Source organism: Euleptes europaea, chromosome 4, assembly GCF_029931775.1.
Source record: "Euleptes europaea isolate rEulEur1 chromosome 4, rEulEur1.hap1, whole genome shotgun sequence".
In the NCBI taxonomy this organism is placed as follows: domain Eukaryota; kingdom Metazoa; phylum Chordata; class Lepidosauria; order Squamata; family Sphaerodactylidae; genus Euleptes; species Euleptes europaea.
The window spans coordinates 57,158,485-57,180,091 of record NC_079315.1 but is presented as its reverse complement, the minus strand read 5'-3'; the positions used below and the strand labels follow the sequence as shown (position 1 = coordinate 57,180,091).

General features: G+C 41.6%; 1 protein-coding gene across 1 annotated transcript in view; it reads right to left on the bottom strand.

Moving 5' to 3' along the window:
* Window positions 1-18,792, bottom strand: part of DAPK1 (death associated protein kinase 1) — a 104,620-nt gene extending 85,828 nt beyond the window's left edge. Inside the window, exon 1 of the mRNA XM_056847926.1 lies at window positions 18,621-18,792. Coding sequence (XP_056703904.1) covers window positions 18,621-18,682 — 62 coding nt within the window. The 5' untranslated portion in view covers window positions 18,683-18,792. The remainder of the gene's footprint in view (window positions 1-18,620) is intronic.
* Window positions 18,793-21,607: the final 2,815 nt, after the last annotated feature.

Sequence of the window (21,607 nt, the reverse complement as noted above, 5' to 3'; positions counted from 1 at the left end):
GTCCCTCTTTGCTACCGGTGGGAGGTTTTGGGGGTGGAGCCTGAGGAAGGTGGGGTTTGGGGAGGGGAGGGACTTCAATGCCATAGAATCCAATTGCCAAAGCGGCCATTTTCTCCAGGTGAACTGATCTCTATCGGCTGGAGATTAGTTGTAATAGCAGGAGATCTCCTGCTAGCATCTGGAGTCTGGCAACTTTGTCCCCTACCCAAACCCCACCCTCAGGCTCTACCCCAAAAACCTCTCGCCGGTTGCAAAGAGGGACCTGGCAACCCTACATATTATAGTTGTTTCAATTTTATATTATGTTCACCTTGGATGCTATTTTAATAGCAGAAAAAGATAAATCTTCTGAATAAATATCTGCTATTGCCTAGTAATGAATAAAATAGTGGTCTGGGAAAGAAAAGGAGGTTGAAGAGGAAGCAATACTGGGGAACAAATGATGCTTTAGACCAGGGGTGGGGAATGTCAGGCCTGGGGGCTGTTTGATGCCCGCGAAATCATTTGGTCTGGCCCTTTTTGGGTCCTGGCAGATCTCTAGCTCAGAAGGATCTAAGACTGACGATCCGCCCCCTCCCGTGGACAGGAATAGCCTCTATTCAAGGCAGATGTGAGTTTGTTTTACAGGAAAAAGGAACCCTTTTCCCCCCCTTGCGGAAGAGCTATGGAACTGCTAGGACCACGCCGGGGGGGGGGGTCATCTGGGGCAGCTGCCTGCTTGGGGCTTGGCCGGCTAATTTTTAAGTTGATAATTTTGTATGGCCCGCGAATGATGTTATAAATATCCAAATGGCCCTTGGCGGAAAAAAGGTTCCCCACCCCTGCTTTAGACTTTAGTCCAGTGTTTGCTTGACAGTTGTAGGGAACAGTGAAGGAGGGAAGGGATGTGCTACAAGGCTGAAGTTATCCATAGAACGGAGATGCAAGTTCACAGTGAGCCACCTCACAGTAACTAGTCAATGAAGATCTGGCAGCATACATTGTATTATTTTGCCAACAGCTGGGTAAGACAGAACAGTTTGGAATAGCGTCAAGAAAGCTGGATAAGAAGTGGGTAAGTTAAGGGCAAGAAGACTTGCAAGGCAAGATATATGATAATTTGTCTATTTGCTGAGAAACTTAAATGATGTCTTAATCTGGCCTGTTGCTGAGATGTGTCTGTGGATTAAAACTGGCATCACTCATCAGCAATGCTCCCATCTATTCGCAAAACCTCTCTTCTGGAGTAAGTTTAATTCTTCTTTTACTGAATGCCATTCATGCAAAACTTATCTGTACATCATGACTGACACTAATATTTCAAAAGATAAATTAAAACAGAAAGCCATCCTCCGCCAAGTTCATCTTTCTAGCTATCCCTGTTTTGCAAACCACTTACGGGACTTTCTCATCTGACCAATCTCAAATAAACAATTCAATTCATCTGCTTGGAAGCCTCTCCAGGAAACCTTTAGTCTGTTCACAACAGTAAAAAGACATCATTCAGTCACTGAACTAAAGGAAAAGTGTATGCAGTCCAAAAACATGACAGTGACAATTATAGGAAACACGAAAGAAAGCTGTGGGCAATCTTACAGTTGCTGGCAGCTGCAACTTAGATCTTCCACTGATATAGTTACTCCACTCACTAGGAAAAAAATGACTAAAAAAAGAGGCCTAGCTGATTAGATACAGGGAATACAATGATCACACACAGCTAAGCAATTAGGTCAAGCCTTGCTCTTTAAATTACTCTGAGGTAGATGAAGGTCAAAGAATGTATGAATGGTGAAGAAGGTTTATTCTGATCCTCAAAACTTTTAGATTATTTCCATTAATAGTGGTAAGCAGTTTTTATGAACTTTATTCAAGGAAGCACCTCAATTTTGCCTCAATTACTATAAAATGAAATGTATTTACTATTTCAATTGTCCTATTCTTTTTTCTCCAGTAAAGGAAGTCTTTACCTGGAGTAAAGACTTTCAGTACCTGGAGATTGGCAACCCTATTACTATTGCACAGGATATAATTGAACTGGGCTGGGGCAAAGAAAGAGAAACAGTAGGGAGAGTCCCTAGAGCACTGGTTCCCAACCCGGGGTCCGTGGACCCCCAGGGGTCTACGAGAACTAAATTAAGGTCCGCGAAACAAAGTTATAAACCCATAAATTAATATTTTCAATTAAAAGTTCTCTATTATAAAAATATATATTCAAATATTATTCTAAGTTTAATGTTTAACTAACAGTTATGATTAAAGTTTATTTTCAAATTCTCAGAATTTTTATTTTGAACCTTGGGGTCCCTCCACCGAACAAAAAAGTCCTAGTGGTCCCTGGTCAAAAAAAGGTTGGGAACCACTGCTCTAGAGGGATACACCAGTGATATTGCAAGTCAGAAAATAAGATCCAAACAGCAAAAATAAAGGGAACTTTATTTTTAAAATAAAGTGTGTCAATCCAACAGAACCTAGATGACTTAACACAAAGTATCAAAAGCTTTCAGAGATCTGGGATAAATGGGTGAATTTTTTATACATCAGTAACTTGATTAAAAAAACAAACAAACAAAGTAGCAAGTATACATGGCTAGTTTCATTACAGCAGAAGTAAATGAGGAAATTGTTTCAAATGTCCAGTGGCACCTTAGAGACCAAACAAGATTTTGAGGATATAAGCTTTCAAAAGTCAAAGCTTCTTTTACCAGGAAAGCTTATACCTCGAAAATCTTGTGGATTTCCGTGGTGCTAATGGACCCGACCTAGCTCTTCAACTGCAAACCAACATGGCTACCCTCTGAAACTATCCAATACTCAAAAAGCTGTTTTGTGTATAACATTTTTGGCAGAGGGTTATCTTACATTCAGGGTTGTCTTTCTTCTGAGTAAATATGATACCTGGGGGTATCATTTCTGCATAGGGCTGACACATTATTCCTTTTATCTCTTAGCTTAATGGCCATAGCCTAGGGCTGGGCAGAAGATCAGTTAGCAGAGAGAGGAAGCCTGGCTTGGCAATCAGAAGAAGTCACCCTTCCATTTCCTGTTTGTTTCTATTTTATTTCTGTATCGTAAACTGCTTTGAGTCCTCAGTGCGGAGAGAAGTGGGAAATAATTAAATACAAGTGGGAACCCGCAAGGACTTGTGGGAGGCATCTCATTTCCTCCCCCCCCGCTATTTCTTCTTTTACTTTCCTGAAAGCCCCCATGGCATCTCCCCTTTTCCGATTTCCTTCTTTCCTTAGAGTTGCCAACCCCTGGTTGGAATCAGTTCTCCAGGGGAAGTGATCTCTGTCATCCGGAGATCAGTTGTAATTCCAGGTGATCTCCAGCCCCCACCTGGTGGTTGGCAACACTAGTTCCCATGGAAGAAATGGCTGCTTTGGAGGGTGGCGTCTATGGCATAATACCCTTCTGAAGTCCCTCCCCTCCTCAAACCCCACCCTCCCCAGGTATTTCCTAACCTGGACATGGTAACCGTATCTCCGTCCCACCCAACAGTCAATCTATATCTGTCCCTGTCTCCACCTTTCCGTCTCTCTCCCCACCCCACATGGCACCCTCTGTCTAGGAAAACTGTGGCTCAATTGTTTGGTGTCAGCCACTTGGCCAGGCCCACTTGCATAGAAGGGAACCCTCAAGAACTTGTGGGGTGGTATCTCACTTTCCCCTCCCCACACTAGTTTCTCTTTCTTTCCCCCGACTAACCCCATATCGTCTCTCCTTTCCCTGCCTCACTCTCTCTTTCTCAGTCATTCACCAACCTACCTTTTATCTATCTCCCATCTTCTGCTATATTTATTATTTATTTAGTTGATTTATACCCCACCTTTCTCTACAGTGGGGACCAAAGCAGATTATATTATTCTCCTTTCCTTTTTATCCCCACAACAACCCTGTGAGTAGGGTTGCCAACCTCCAGGTAATCTGAGAGAAAGTATAGTAAGGGCTCTATAAATGACATACAAACTCTTATTCTATAAGCCAGTGAATTTAGTGACAAAAGTGAAAAAATTACATACAATCTAATAAAGGAAACTTATGAAAATAACTATGAGTACATGTGAGGCAATACAATACAATACAAAAATACAAAAATATATTTTTTTGGCTTATCTCATTCAATGACTTATTAGTCTCTTAGAATTTTGTACTGTTCATATGCTTATTGTTCCCTCAGGAACCGGGAGAAAGATGATGGACGATAGGTGGAGAGGAACGCCGTCCGGATGCTTTGCGTTTTCACTACCCCGTGGGCAGCTTCATCAGCTCTCCTTTCAATTGGAGTCAAAGCTCCTTTAAGATGGAAACAAAATAATAACAAATTTCTAAGCTTACACGGTTCCTCATTGAGTGATTATGCTAAAGCCATGATTATCCCAAGAGGGCTCCGTATCCAGAAAGCTCCTGCTCTTTTTGCTGATAACCCGTCTTTCAAGGATAAATGGGCTGCAATACTTAATAAGTGTTCTATGGACTTGATGCTTTTAATTATTGATCAGGCATCTAATGATATATCTGCTGTTGCCCAAGAGATTGATAATGTGGTTACTGAAATAAGAAAAGACATATCTGAAAGTGACTTTAAGAATCAAATTGAAAAAATGGAAGCAGATTTAAAATCATATTCCGCTAATATTAAATCCTTTAAAATCAAAAAATTCAATAGAGACAAGGACGACTATGACAAAAAACGTGTTTACCATTGGGAATATGTAGATGCCACCACTCCCAATTACAGACGCAGGTGGAAACCCATAAATAATAATGATGACTCTAGGTCTGACCAAGATAGTTTCAGCTCTTATGACTCTAACAAATCTAATTTCTCGGATAGAGGATACCAACTTCGGTCCAAAGGACAGGCAAAAAACTTTTTTCAAACAGAACGTCCTCGAGGATTCCAGAGGAACAAACGATAGTAGTCAACCTATCTTCCAGAATCCTGTCTGAAGCGGAACTTGAGGTACTTAACCTGGGTCTGGGTTTCGTACCCACTCCTCCTTACTCTTCTCTACAAACTAAAATTGATATATTTAAACTTATAAGGAACATAAAATTGCATGATTTCTTTAAAGGGAATGCTTCCGTTTCCAGGACTGATCCCTTCAGAAATAAATCTACTTTTATACCAAACACTTCTAATCATTTGATAAGTACGTTTCAGAGTTTGGTTAATAAAGATATTGAAAAACTGGAAAAACAACATTGGAAAATGCCACCCAATATTACAACAGCTCAAAAAGCAATTATTGATGACCTTTCCAGTGATAGGTCCATTATTATCCGACAGGCTGATAAAGGAGGAGCAATAGCAGTCCTGGACTCCAATGCTTATGATCTCGAAAACCGCAGGCAGTTATCTGATCCCCAATTCTATAAAAGACTAATTAGCAACCCCACATCCAGAATCTCCAAAATGATTCTAACAGTAATAGCAGAAGGTTTATCCTTGGGATATATAAATGACAATATAGCTAAATTCCTTACAGTGAAGTTTCCAAAAATACCTATCTTTTACACACTCCCTAAATTACATAAAAATGCTGTTAACCCTCCCGGTCGGCCAATCATTTCCTCTAGAGGCAGTATTACTGAACCCTTATCACAAATGCTTGATTATTATTTGCAACCTTTTGTTAAAAACACTTCATCTTTTTTACAGGATTCTAGGGATCTTATAAAACAACTAGAAGGCTTCTATGTACCTCCCAACGCCGTGCTTGCCACACTAGATGTCACTGCCTTGTATACTAACGTTCCTTTAACTGATGCTAGGAACATTATAGCTGATTGTCTTGATCAACGTCAGGATCTAATCCCTCCAACTCACTTTCTTCTTGATATAGCCGATATAGTTCTTGAGAATAACGTTTTTAGGTACAACTCTGATTTCTTTGTTCAGATCAAAGGCGTAGCGATGGGCGCTTCCTGCGCCCCGGCAGTGGCAAACCTGTATATGATCTCCTTTGAAAAGCAATATATATTTAATAACAATCCTTTTTATAAGGAAATGCTTTTGTTTAAAAGGTTTGTGGATGATCTTCTGTTTTGCTTTTCCAGTATTGAGTCTTTTCAAGAATTTACTCAATGGCTCAACACTTGTGACCAACATTTGTCTTTTACTGGATCTCATAGCACTGATAAAATACAATACTTAGATCTTGAATTATTTGTCAGAACTGACAGAACCCTGGCCTTTAAACCTTATAAGAAATCAATGGCAAAGAATGCAGGCTTAAGATATGAGTCTTACCACCCGGTCCACCTTAAGAACAACCTCCCCTTCAGCCAATTCATTCGACTGAAGAGAAACTCCACCTTAAATCGGGACTATGAACAAGCGGCTAGAAACTTGCATTCAGATCTAGCTGAACGGGGATACCTAGATAATATTATACGTGCAGCAAAGATGAAAGCTGACCTTAGATCCCGTGACTCAATGTTTCAACCTAGAGTAAGCATCAAGGAGAACAGAATATTCTGTTCCCTTACCTACAGTCGGCATTCTCAATCTATTCAACGCATAGTGAACAGGCACTGGCATATTTTGTCAGGAGTAGAGGGTTGTACAAATCCTCCCGTTTTTGGCCTGAGAAGAAATGCTTCCTTAAGAGACAAGCTTATACATTCTGATATGTTCATAAGACGTCCCTTGTCTTTACCTGTTGGACACTATGCCTGTGGTACTTGTTCCTTTTGCCCTTTAAGTCTTCCATTGAAGGAATTTAGTTCCCTCACTTCAGGTTTCAGGTTCCAGCTTAAACATTTTTCAAACTGCCTTACTTGTAACTCTGTTTACGGGATCACATGCAAATGTGGAAAATTGTACGTGGGAAGCTCTACACGCCCACTAAAACTACGCATTGGTGAGCATATTTCCAGAATTAGAACGAAAGTATTGGAAGCCCCCCTAACATCTCATTTCATTGAGAACCAGCACAATGAAAAAGACTTGCGTTTTTTCACCATTTGGGTTTATAGAGGTAACCCTTTTAATGCAGAAAATATACAAAACATACTGCTTAAACAAGAAATGCGCTTCATTTATCTTTTAAAGTCTTATTTTCCTTTTGGGTTAAACAATGAAATAGACCTTTCATGTTTCTTATAAGACCACAGCTGTTTCAGTTTAGGTAGAGTCTTCAGATAAATTACACACACCTGTAACCAGCATTCTAAGCATCTAAGCAGCTAAGAGCAGAGCAGCCCAGTGGGCGCGTGAAACTTCTAACCTCAGAGAGATTATATGAATATGGTAACTTATTGAAGGTATGTATTTACCACTGTATCCAACATGATGTTGTATTCTTTATTGAGTACTATAGACCGTGTCTAGTTCAAAGAGTAATAAGCTTAGAAATTTGTTATTATTTTGTTTCCATCTTAAAGGAGCTTTGACTCCAATTGAAAGGAGAGCTGATGAAGCTGCCCACGGGGTAGTGAAAACGCAAAGCATCCGGACGGCGTTCCTCTCCACCTATCGTCCATCATCTTTCTCCCGGTTCCTGAGGGAACAATAAGCATATGAACAGTACAAAATTCTAAGAGACTAATAAGTCATTGAATGAGATAAGCCAAAAAAATATATTTTTGTATTTTTGTATTGTATTGTATTGCCTCACATGTACTCATAGTTATTTTCATAAGTTTCCTTTATTAGATTGTATGTAATTTTTTCACTTTTGTCACTAAATTCACTGGCTTATAGAATAAGAGTTTGTATGTCATTTATAGAGCCCTTACTATACTTTCTCTCAGCTTGACTTTTATAGTAAACGTGCCTTTTTTGCTCCAACCTCCAGGTAATAGCAGAAAATCTCCTGCTATTGCAATCTCCTGCTATCTCCAGCTGATAGAGGTCAGTTCACCTGGAGAAAATGGCCGCTTTGGCAATTGGACTCTATGGCATTTAAGTCCCTCCCCTCCCAAACCCAGCCCTCCTCAAGCTCCGCCCCAAAAATCTCCCACTGATAGCGAAGAGGGACCTGGCAACCCTACCTGTGAGGTAGGTTAGGCTGAAAGTATTTGACTGGCCCAAAATCACCCAGTAAATTCCCACAAGATGGGTATTAGAACCTGGTTTCTCCCAGACCTTATTCTGAAGCTCTAACTACTATACCACATTGGCTTTCATACAGTGGCTATTGCTGAACAGAAGCAAGCAGCCAAGTGATATCAAGTGACTTAGAGGTTGCTGCCAGGCCAAGTTTGCCAACCTCCAGGTGGGACCTGGTGATCTCCCAGAATTACAACTGAACTCCAGATGACAGCGATCTCTCCCAATGGAGAAAATGGCTGCTTTAGAGGGTGGACTCTATGGCATTATATTCGGTTGAGACCTCTCCTCACCTGAAACCCTGCCCTCCTCAGACTTAGACACAAAATCTCCAGGAACTTTTCAACTTGGAACTGGCGACCCTAGGACTGGCCCCAGTTAGTCCTCTCTCAAAGGCCAAAATAGGTCTGGAAAGGGCCCTCCCTTTTACTCACTGAAACTGAAGCCTGGAATGCTGTGGTTGCCTAGCAACAGCCACTGAGAGATTCCATTGCTTAAAGTACAGGCGCTCCTTTTAGCATTTTGGGTTCTTTTTTAACCACCCACACATACACCATACACATATTTATATATGGTTTCACGTTTTTCTGCAAACCTGGGGCCCTTTTCAGGTTTGTAGAAAGATCTGTCTTGCCTGTTCAGATCCTGTCACCGGATTTAAGCAGAAAAAAATTTGGCCGACTTTGCTATTAGAAGAGAAGATATAGAAAATACATAGCCTCTATTAATTGGGAAATTCAAGAGACTCTTAAATCTGGATGATAAAATTATACACAAATTCAGTATAGGGAGAAACCATGAATATTACCTACTGGTGCAGAGTCCTCTAGAGATGGTGCAACATCTGTATCCATGGTATGTCAATTTAAGTAACTTGCCAAACCACTTATGCTTCCTTTAGCATTGCTTGGTGAGAGGTCTGAATTCCACTCATGTCAAGGCAGCACAAACAGCACAGCTCCACCCATACATTTGTACACTCTTGAGTCCTCGTATCTAAAGTACCGTATATACTCGGGTATAAGCCGACCAGAGTATAAGCTGAGGTGCCTAATTTCACCCCAAAAATGGGGAAAAATTAGGTACCCACATATAAGCCAAGGAGGAAATGCACCCCCTCTCCCCCGCAGGCTTACCTGACCGGGCTCCAGGCGTGCAGGCAGGTGGTGGCGGCGGCCTCCTCCCTGCGCACAGGAGGCCCTGCAGGGTCAGCTGGCAAGCGGGAGGACAGGCCCGGGTGAGGTGGGGGTGGTGGGGGAAGAAACCGCCGCTGCCCAGCAGAAGGCGGGGTGGGGTGGGGGTGAAGAAACCGCCGCCACACAGAAGGCACGATCACAATCACGCAAAAGGTGCGATCGGGTGGGGGGGGGGAAGAAACCGCCGCCGTGCAGAAGGCGCGATCGGGTGGGGTGGGGGGGAGAAGGCGGGACAGCCTGCCCATCAGTTGGCCGGCGGGAGCGCGCTGGGAGAGGGCCCAGCAGGCGAATTACCGTACTGACCCGAGTAGAAGTCGAGGTGAGTTTTTAAAGCCAAAAATCATGGCTAAAAAACTCGGCTTATACTCGAGTATATATGGTAGATGTAATAAGGCATAACAGGAAGTAGGTTGTTGCACAGACTAGTTGCCTGGTCAGTACATTACTTTTGCAGATATTCCCAAACCTCTAGCAAACTCTCCAGCCATTCAGTTTAAAATGAGTACTACTTCAATCATAGTCTTATTTCATAATTCTCTAACTCACCAGTTACTGTGTTACAACACAGAGAGCTAACAGCTGACAAAAATGTTCTCTGTTACAATTGTTTATTCCAATGAAATTGAACAATTCGATAGACACTTACTGTGCACAATATACCAAAGGAACTGATTTACCTTTTGCATAAATGCTGTGTTGAAAGCAAACGTGGAATTTCAGACCCCACCTCTCCCTTATATTTAGTTAACAGCTTTAGGCAAGTTACCATTCTCCAATAATAAACCAATATAAATTAGGGAGACTGGCCAAGATTGTATGCTCTGTGCCGAAGATACAAGCTTCGGAAGCTTGTGATGGTTACTTTCAGGAGGAATGTGAGCATTACAATTCTTCAATTCTAGGATTGCATATCCAAGCCAGAAGACAATCTCCCCACTACTCTCTTCATGGCCCTGCACTGCAACAGCTGGCTGTGAATCAGCCAGTGAACTACTCCGACAAGAAGAAAGTATCTCCCCAGTATACCCTGGGAAACACAGACCTGCACTTCCCATGATCAAGAAAGGCACAGCACTGTGACAACCTGGGAAAAGGTCAGAGACATAAGGAGGGGGAGAAAGAGATATTTTCTGCCCATTTACCAGGCGGCTGCCTAAGCATTTGCCTGGCCACTGTCAGCCTAGTGTTTCCCAGAACTGCCACGGTAAGTATGGTGGGGTTTCAGATTGCTTTTATGAGGTATTCCGCGCTTGAAGTAGGGCTTGGAGTATTTTTTTGTCAGAAAAAACAGCTAGGTTTCCCTGAACTGAATTCCAAGCAACCATGGTGGAGGGGAGGCGGTGGTCACCACCTTTCTAATACAAATCAACATTCATTTACTTTTACGGGATCATTTTTGTCCTCAGGATGATGGCTGCTACAAAGTTATGTATCTCAAGTACAATATTCATGCCAATTAGATAATGTAGGAATGTGCTCCTGAAGGAAAAAATTAGGTTACTAGACAAAACAGGTCCACCAACTCGCCATGATGACTTAACGGGAAACTTCACATCCACAGAAATAAAGCCTTTGAATATCAAGGAAAGGCCTAGGCCTCTCTGCTCTGTTTGTTGACCTTTCTGGGCAGCTGGTTGGCTCCTTTGTGAAACAGATGCTAGACTGTATAGAACACTGGTCTGACCCAACTGGGAACCTTTTATGTTCTTATAAGAACAAATCAAGCCTGAACTTACCCAAGAAGCTAAAATGACTAAACTGAGGCTATCGTATTTTGGTCACATTATGAGAAGGCAAGAGGCACTAGAAAAGACAGTCATGCTAGGAAAAGTTGAGGGCAGCAGGAAAACAGGAAGACCCAACAAGAGATGGATTGACTCAATAAAGGAAGCCACAGCACTCAGTTTGCAAGACCTGAGCAAGGCTGTCAAAGATAGGACATTTTGGAGGACATTGATTCATAGGGTCGCCATGAGTCGGAAGTGACTTGACGGCACTTAACACTCACAGGTAAGAACATAACATAAGTTGATCTACTTATTGCAGAACTATCTGTACTCTTGTCTTTAAAACATTTGAAGGAAAACAGCACACCATAGCCACATCTTCCAGCAAATACTAAGCTACTGCTGGTCAAGTGTGAACCCCTCCAGCAGCAGTCCAAACTAAAATCCATGTAAAAGTTTCAAGACAATTTTCAGTTGCTTTAAAATACAATATTAGTACCACATGTACTAATCCTCACATGTATCCTCTCCTCAGGGACAATCACCTGTTCCCCCCTCTCCTAGCCAAGAAAAGTTAATAGAAGATTCTTGCAAAAGCAATAAAAAATTACATGTTTACCCTCGATCTATGTAATATAGCTATAGCATTCTATCAGTATATTGCAATCCACAATTGAGTCATGGGTTTACCAAAGACAGGAAGGAAGAAGAAAGCAAATTCATAACTGGATAGCTGGATCTAGGTAGGCATACATACAGGTTAAAACTAATATACAAGACAAAGAATGAACCTGTTTTTTGCAGATTTGGGGTTAAGCATTGAAGACCATTGAAACATAGGACTTCTCTGAAATTAAGCAGTGTTACCTCTGATAGCCTTATCAAAAAATACATGCCATCATCATGAGGATTGTTTTGATCAACAGTAACAAAAACTCCAGAAGACTACAACAAGAATATATAAAGTCCTTGAAGCAACAAAGAATAATAATGGAACTTCAGAATGGTCTATTAAAAGCTGTGTGACTATGCATTTTAAACCACAGGAGGACTAAACGGGGAGGGGGGGATGGACATGTTTCTCTTTCGTAATAATTTCAACCCCAAACGGAACTGAAATCTGCTTCGGCATGAAATCATATGGTTAACTGACTGCTTATAACATCTGCTTAAGTGATAAACAAAGGGGAACTAAGTTTACTTTAAGTATGATATTTTAACGTAGATAATGTGGCTCATGAATGGTTTACATATTAATCTCAAACAATTTACCTGGAAGTCTCATTGGTTTCAATGGAACTACCGGTAACACTCAGGCTGAAATTTTAAAGCCTGATTTGCAGCTAGAAGCATGGCCCTTGTGTACACATGAAATGATTTGTTTTTATTTATTTACATTATTTATAATCTGCTTTTTTCACTTGGACTCAAGGTGTATTACAAAGAGTGAGTCAATACAATAGACAAATGGGACATTCATTCAATAAACAATGCAATAGGATTAGGATTGTAGAACCAACCAGAAGCCTAAAAACAGAACTGCATAAGCTTTAACAGGACACATTAAATGATGCAAGATTCCACAGTAGGATCCTACTTTCAAGCAATACACAGTAGTATAGACCACAGTTCTTAATAATTTGTCCAAGAAACTTTGTGAATCGTTTAGTACAATGTAAGCCTATTGCCTGAGTAGAAAAGCCCTCTTGAATAATTCAGTTTTACATAGTTTGCAGAAGTCATTTGTGTGAAGTGGCTCCCAAGTACAGGTTGGGCAATTACTCTGGACACCCTGGTGATTCACTTATTTAATCCTAGCAATCATGCTTGGTCTTTGCCCATAGTTATAGGTTCAAATTCTTCAGTCATTCTAGGTCAATGATAAAACACATGCATGTAGAAGAAGAGTTGGTTTTATATGCCGACTTTCTCTACCACTTAACGGAGAATCAAACCGGCTTACCTTCCCCTCCCCACAACAGACACCCTGTGAAGTAGGTGGGGCTGAGAGAGCTCTAAGAGAGCTGTGACTAGCCCAAGGTCACCCAGCCTGCTTCATGTGGAGAGTGGGGAAACCAACCCGGTTCACCAGATTAGCATCCACCGCTCATGTGAAGGAGTGAGGAATCAAACCCGGTTCTCCAGATTAAAGTCCACTGCTCCAAACCACTGTTCTTAACCACTATTGTTTATATCATCAAGCATATTTTATCTTTCCTTCCCTTCCTTTTCCCTGTTTTGTACCCTAAAAATCTAATAAAAATTTTCAAAAACAAAACAAAACCATTTTTGTTAGCTTGTACTAATTACTGGTATGGCTCCTTCTAGTTGGACTATCCATCTTGGGCTCTTTGGAGGCTTCTTGTCTGGTGCCCCTCTCTATGAGGTACGCATTAGGTGGATCCTATTCTTCCTGCAATTGCTAGAGTGGATCCTATTCTTCCTGCAATTTCTGCAGCTAGAGAACAATGGTACATAATGTTGTGACAATATTGATTTGATCCATTTTTACATGTTAAATTAATATTATGGGCCAAGCCAGACCTAAATATTGGGAAGAAATCTTTTTAAGGAAGACTTGGACCGCTCGGGGGATTTTTACATTGGACCAACTGATAAGACTACAATGATGAGTTTTTGTCATTTTTTCAGGTGAGGGCTAGATGTGGCTTTTCAATATCTGTTTAATGGCAAAATTTACAATTGCAACAACTGTATCTACATATGGCACAGTATAATTAAGTGTCTCAGAGTCCCCTTTGCTCCTGGAAACTCTAATTGAATCAAGGCAGAAAATGAAACCTACACTATTTGTCTATAAATATTTGATGTTATTAATAAATATGATATAAAGAGTCTCAGGACTAAATGGAATAAGGAGCTAGACTGACCTATTTTGCCAAAGCAATGGACATGGGCTTAAAGCAAGTGTTGTGTAGTGGTCAAGGGCGTTGGACTGGTATCTGGGAAACCCAGGTTCGAATCCTCACTCATGCCATGGAAGCTCACTGGGTAACCTTGGGCCAGTCATACTCTCTCAGCCTAACCTACCTCACAGGGTTGTTGTGAGGATAAAATGGAGGAGAATGATGTAAGTTGCTTTGGATCCCCACAGCAGAGAAAGGAGGGGTATAAATGAATTAAATAAATAAAATAAAGTTTATACCTGCTCTCTCCATGAATCTTGAGATTTACTCAGCAAAAGGTTATGTTTAGGATATACTGGACACCAAAGCAAATCTTCACCAAAAGACTGAGTAAAGTGTTTAACTGCTGGCACTGTAATTCACAGCACACATCCTTAAACATATGCTTTGGGCATGTCCAGCCATTTAGTTTTTCTGAAAAGAAGTTACTACTCATTTGAGAATGCTTACATACTTTTTAAACTACTAGCCCATCTCTTGAAGGCTAACCAATGGTCAATGAAAATGGACCCTTTATGACCTGCTAAAACTAAAAGACTAATATTATGACATTGCAAAGATAAATGCCCACCTTGGCGAATCAATGGATTCAGGACCTTAGAACTATTAATAGTTGAACACATATGGACAACAATGGTGTATGAACTTATTTTTAGATATTTGGAAACCCTTTACAGAAACTTATGGGTAGATCTGCCACCACTGTTGTACTTTTTGTCTCACTCTTTATGTATACCTTTTTTCTTTCCCCTAATTTATTATGCCTTGGTGGGGGAAGGCGGGGTAGTTACAATAAATAAATAGTTGTTGGATTTTGTTCTTTTTCCCTGTTCTTTTCCCCCTGTTCTTTTAGAAAGAAAGAAAATTTTAAAAATGCATGTATTGTAGAAGATCCCAAGTTTAATCCTTGGCACTTTCAGTTAAAGCATCTCAAGACAGAAGTATAAGGTAGTTTCACTGGTCCAAAATTAAGTCCACATTCAGAAAGCTTTCTTAACATACCAATTTCACTTGACCTAGTAAGTCCTGCACATCTTATACCCTCTTAGTTATGCTGCATGTATATACTACATTTGGCTATAAGGTCCTGAATATGATTATTTAACTACTTTTGCAGTATTAGCATATCCAGAGCATACTACTACTTAAAAAAACCAGAATTTACTGACGATGAAAAACTAGTAAATTTGCAGTGAACATTAACAGGAGTTTGTAAATAAAAGAAAGCAATACTAGTCGTTTTCAACACTTCACAAGCTGAAGAATTTGAAACTCTACTTTAAAACATTCTGGGCTCCTTTCTTATCTGTAACTATGTTTATCACAATTTTCCACACACACATCCTACATTTTCCAACCAGTGCGGTCTAGAATCTAATGGAGTGTTTACTTTTACATTCCTGGTAAAATACTTTAAAATTCTTAAGATAGAGCTTAGGTGTTAGTACAAAGAAGAAACTACGCATGGCTCACAGTAGTTAACAGAGTTGAAATAAACTATATTTTAGGACAAAGATCACCTTTTTGAAAATTTAATTCCTATGTATGACTTCCATCAGAAATAAAATAAAAACTAAATGAATTCAGGCCTATAAATCAGTTGCTGTCACTGTGTTCATTTTAGAAGGATGGGGATTTCTTTAGAACATATCAGAGCACAAAATCTGCTGTTATATTTACAAAGCTGTGCATGTTCAACTTGCACAAACTTCAGGGATACAGTAGTTTTGCTTTTCAAAATGACCAATCCCCTTCAAAGGAAAAGCCATAGTACTGAAATTATATTTTGCAAAGCAGTTTGGCACAATATAGCCTCAACAATAGTAAATTCAAAAGGAACTTCATTTAAATGAATACCAAAAAACTTACACAACATTTATCTTATTTATAAAAATTATCAGAAAGGAAAACATCTCCACTGCAACAATTCCATGTCAAAGATGAGACTAAACATACAATTTGGCCATTGGACACTGAACAAAATTTTTGTTCTGTATGCATCACAACACTTCAGATGCATTTCTGCCACCAGCTGTTGGCAGAAATGCATCTGTTAATGACAGAAGACAAGAAAAATATTTAGACCTCACATTCTTAAAGTGCCATAAATGCACAAAACATATCATGTCTTTTCCCAAAAACAATTTTATAAATTATTTTGTAACTGGATTGGAACAGCAACTTGGAGGACATTCAAATAATATATTAAGCTTCAACACTTGGATATACAGCCTGATCCTATAGTTGTTTACTTATACTTCAATCCTAAATAAAATTCAGTAAAGGTTAAATCCTTTTCTTGTGAGATTTAGGACTGGGTGTAAATCTCTATAGAACATATCAACTGGATGTTTTAACATGAACGAAACAACATTAAAAGCAGAACAGTAAGGCTGTGCCTGGCAACCGGCAGGAGGTTTGAGGGCAGGGACATGTGGGATGGGGGGGGAACTGTTAGAGCATGTGCATCACTATGCTGCTTTCAGGTAAAACCTGAACATGATGTAGGGTAGTTCTAGGAATTGCTGGAAACTCTATAATTTCACCGTATGGTTTCCAGCAATTCCTGGAGACACTCTATATCACTTCTGAGTTTTCCCTGGAAATGATGTAGTGGCATATATAACACCAACGTTTTTTCCTTTATTGTTCTCCCTCAGGGATGGCTATTGGTGGGAGGCATCCCACAATGATGGGAGGCTTGATAGCCCTATTTAAAAGTACACATATATCCTAATGACTTCTATACCGTCAGCTTCTAGTTTGAAATCTAAACAGTACAATCTCTGAAAGTTGTTGTGGGACTATGTATTGCAATGGGACCTTAAACTATGATGTGTAGACACATAATCAAGGATTTTCATGAGGAAATTTTGTGGTCTGGAGTGAAAATTTTATAGAATTGTGTTTGGGGCATGGAGAAACCAGGTTCACATTTCTATTCATTTATGATGATCTTTGAAAGGGCCACTGGCTGAAATCAGATGACACATCAGGAGCCCACTTACTGTTGTGTGTAATCTCACCTCTCCCTGCCTCCCTCCTTTCCAGTTTATGCAAATATAGCTTAGTGTGATGTCCACACTGACATACTATGATTTATGCTTATCAAAAAATCACAGTACGCAAATGACAGTTAACCATGGTTTGATGTTAGCTCCTATCATAGTTTTTTTTACTGATTTAGATATTTGTATCTTGTTTTCTCACAAATATGCTTCCAAGGCAGATAACCATACACTATAAATCAACACAATGAAAGCATAAACAACCAACAAAAAAATTGAAAATAAAATACAAAACAAAACAAATCAACTAAAACCATTAAAGACAAGTAAAAAGACATTACAAAGCAGCAGCAGCTAAAACACCCATCAGCTACAAACATAGTGAAACTAAAAAGCAGAGTATTAAGGGTGGGAAAAAACCCATACACCAATCAATTAAAAAAAATAAGTCTTGGGGAAAAAAATAAGTACTGGGGAAAAAAATAAGTCTTGGTTGAGACCCAAAATATGTTCAAAGGTGCTAGATTCAGGAAGAGGGGGAAGGCTAATAGCTTGCCAATTCGGGCACTGTAGCAAGCTAAGGTTAGTGATAATCAAGAAGTAGAGAATGTAAGGACGGCAAAGAGTGCATGCAAATATTCATGAGGGCTCCTGATCTCTAAACTATGGTTTTGAATTATATTTGAATTGTGCTTGTCTTTGAACAAAACCTCCCTGTCAGGGCTGCTGTAAAGATAAAATAAAAATAATAAAACCCTTACCACACTGGAAAATTCTATAGAAAACACAAGCCTACATTTCATCTAGTAGCTTTTAAAAAAATTAATAATAACTTGAACTAAAATGTAAGCACACAAGCACTCTCTCAAAATATATGCTTCATTTAGCAATTAAGATGGGAGATTTAAAATCAAAAGCAAACTATAACTGCTAGTCAATGGTCTGGGTTTTCCATCATAAAGCTGTGGCACAGACACAGCAGTCTGTGCTATTCAACTAACAGGCTTTATGAAAGCTGTGTTAAACCTACACTGCTTAATGACTATAAATCTCCTGATCTGACATTTGGCTGGAACAGAATAATTGAACTCTGATACCTTGAAAGCGATTGATCTTCATTAGACTGAGGACAAATACTAGAAATTATCTGGATCCAGACACTCTTATGTTAAAATCAAGACGGGGCTGTATAGATTATTAATAGCATGTGTCAGTTTTAATTTCTCCAAGAAAACTAACAATTTGCTATGGTTATTATTAGAGCTTAACAACAATCAACTATACATTCTAACATGTCTTATGTTAGATTGCCCAGAATCCAAAACAGCAGTACAACTGCCAATCTAAATCCACTAGCGTTGTATTTAATGCAACAAAATGCATTAACTTGGAATCACCTTTCTATGTTGATGTCATCTGAATACATATTTAAGTGAGGTGAGGCCTCTTTATCGCAGTAATAATCATGCCAGTAATTAGTTGCTAGCCTTACCTTGCATGGGTTCTAGGTACTGACACCTTCAAGTTAGCAAAATACATTCCTTCATCTATAGCATACAAGGAGTCATTTGAGAGCATCCATACTAAATACAAATACATTGTGCACCCTGTTGCCCCTTCATTCCAGTACCATATGGATTTCATCCACCTCCCATTCCGTATAGTTTTTATGGTGCCCAACGATTCTTGATCTTAAAGACACCAAATGCTTTCCCTCCAACAAGTACCTTCCAAGTTCTTCTCCGATCTCATAGTAATCATCCAGATTCTCTTGCCTGAAGACAGTCATGATAGCTGCCACTCCTCAGAAAGACAACCTGACATTGACTGCACCACCTTTTGCCTTTCAGCTCATCACCGCAGCCTCCACGGTAGGATCCACCAACATTTTATGCATGGCTGCAAGCTCTGAAAAAGGGAGGGAGAAAGAAAAACAGGGGGTTAATTAAAACGCCTGTATTTGCAAGAAGGGTGTGGTTATAGGGCACACTACAACACAGACCCTCCACAGCGACTGCAGAATGTCATAATAAGCCACGGTTTCAGAATCACGGTCGAGATAAAGCACTAATCGCGCACGGCCACGGAAAGGTTAACTTTGCTCTCCAAGAAGCCCCGGGTCGGCCTTGGCAATTTGACTCACATGCACGGGAGGTTTTGCCTTGGATTTGCTGCTCTCTAGATGCACATTTTCCCTATCCCAACCCTCAACGCTCAAAAATAAGCCCCCATGCAGAGTTTTGAGAATTCAGACGGGGGAAAGGTGCATCTACAGAGCAGCAAATCCAAGGCAAAACCTCCCAGGAATAAATGGCCACAGCAAATGGAAGACGCGGGGTTTTTTTCGCGCCCCCCCCCCCCTGCCTCACGTACATAAAGATCTCCTCGCCTCCTTTCGCCCCCTCGCAAGAGCTGCAAAATGGAAACGCACCAACCGGAGAGCCCGAATGCTCCGCCTTGAAATAAAGCCTCTGGCGAAAAGGGGAGGGAGGGGAAATGGACCTTCGCAACTCCAAGCGTCGCCTCTTCGCGCACGCCTCACCTTTCCGCCGCCGCGGGGGCTCCCCGAGCCCCCCTTTCACCTCGAGCCGCCCGGACGCCGCCGCATTCCTCCGCGCCTCCCCCTCCGTTACCCGGCCAACCGGGACGGGCTACCAGGGGGAGCGGACGACAACCTGCCCGCTCGCCCGGAGCCGCATTCACTCCGCCAGGCGACGAGCTGGGGGCATCCCCGCCCGCCTCGCCACGGCCGCCCCTCGTCGCCTCCCTTCCCAGGCCTTTTGCTCACCCCTCCCTCTCTCTCGCAGCGTCGCCGGCGAAGGAGGCGAGCAGCCCAGCCAAACAAGCCGAGGGAGAGCCTGGGAAGGAAGCAAAAAACACCCACAGCCACCCCCTCCGCCTCTCCCCTCCCGCCGCTGCTGCAGAGGGAGGGAGGGAGGGGGGCGGGACCCCAGGGGTTCTCCACCAAGCCAAGCTCCTCTGGTTGGGGAAACCGGGGAGAGGAAGGAAGCAAGGAAGCAAGGAAGGAAACCCGACCCTCCGCCCCCTCCTCTCTGCAGACGGCCGGCGCCTTCTGACCCGACCCGCCGCCCTCTGGCTCGCTGCGGCGACTCACCGGCCACACTGGGCGCTGCGAGGCGGCGGCCGTCGTCTCCCCCTCGCAGGCGCCCTCGCGCTCCGGAGGCGCGCAAGGGAGAGGGACTCCGGCCGCCGGCCAATGGGAAAGCAGCCGCCGCCTCCTCTCGCGACCTGCCCACGAAAACGGTAAGGCGGGGGGGGGGGAGGAGAAGAGGGCCAGGCGCGCGCGCGCTCGGACCGCACAGGTGTGAAGCTGCGCCGCGCCAAGTCCGGAGCGAGGGCTTCCTCGCTCTGCAGAAGTAACGTAATGCCTGAAATCATTATAGGCTATGGGAAATGTATTGGAAACCTATTCTTTGTCCTCAATAAAGTACATCTGCACTTATAAACGTGCCAAACTCAGCATATAAGTCCTAATAGTGTTGGAATGTAGTTGACTGATCCATAGGTAGGTGGCCAGGTGTCTAGTTTTGAACTTGACAGCCCTTGCCCTTTCTGCCCAGCAAATAAACTGAGAAAATGCTGGACATAGAAATGTCTGATATTTTCTAAGTAAGCCAGCATCTGTTCTAAAGTCACACCAAGCACCTATAGATGTTAGCGGCCACGTTTTACCCTCTAGTTAGAAGTTAATTAGAGAAGCTGGAGACGATCTTAGGTTGCTCTCATAAGCCGGTTTTCCATAGATAAAAACCAGCTACAAACCCTCGTAGTTAGCCTTGGCAGCTGCCAAGATAAGAAGAACTGCAGTAATTTAGGATCAAACAGAGCAGCACCTGACACTGGAGGGTCTTCTTGCTCATTAGTGAGAATGAGATCATCACTTTCTCTGTAACCGCCTTCAATTCTGTAATAGGTTATGCTAACTTGGGGGTCCCGAGTATTGGGCATTTGGGTCCTTACGTGTGTATTACGCCTCTGTAACCACCCGTTATCAAAGTCTATATTCGTGCTTGCAATCCTTTGATGTGTGTGTGAATTGTCCTGCGCATTTGGGCAGTTTTCACCCGGTGTGTATATTGGGCCTAATAAACTGCTTTGAACTATCAACCTCCTGTGTTCATTGTCATTAGGAATTGATACAATAATACAGGCATATCAGTAGTAGTAACAATAATAATAAAAAAAATACGCTCAGCGTCCTGGGCTCCTTCTCCAGATCAGCTGGTTTTGACTATAGCAAGGGTTGGACCAGCAAACGCTGCCAACGGTAGAAGTGCTGGACCTTCTTATGGTAGATCAATGGAGGGAAGAAGAGGTGCATTGCGTCAATATAGAAGTCTGAGCCTTGCCAACCAAAACCAGTGCTGATTCTGAGCCCTGAAAAGCCCTCTTCCTGCCATGCCAGTGTCTTGTCCTGCGTTCTGTTTTGGCTGCAACTAATTGGATTTGCAAGAGATGAGCCACCTCATGGTTAGATGATATGTTTATGTACCGCCATTCTGCTATTGTACTCAAGGCAGTTTGCATTGTAAAATAACACCTACAATATAGTACCCCCCAAGCAAAAGGAAAGGGGGACAAAAAAAGTAAAAGTAAAACAAGCTCATTTACATATTAGCTCTTAGACTATATAACTTTTTCATAATAACCAGATGGAATGATTGCTAAGGGAGACAGCATGGATGTGTAGGGG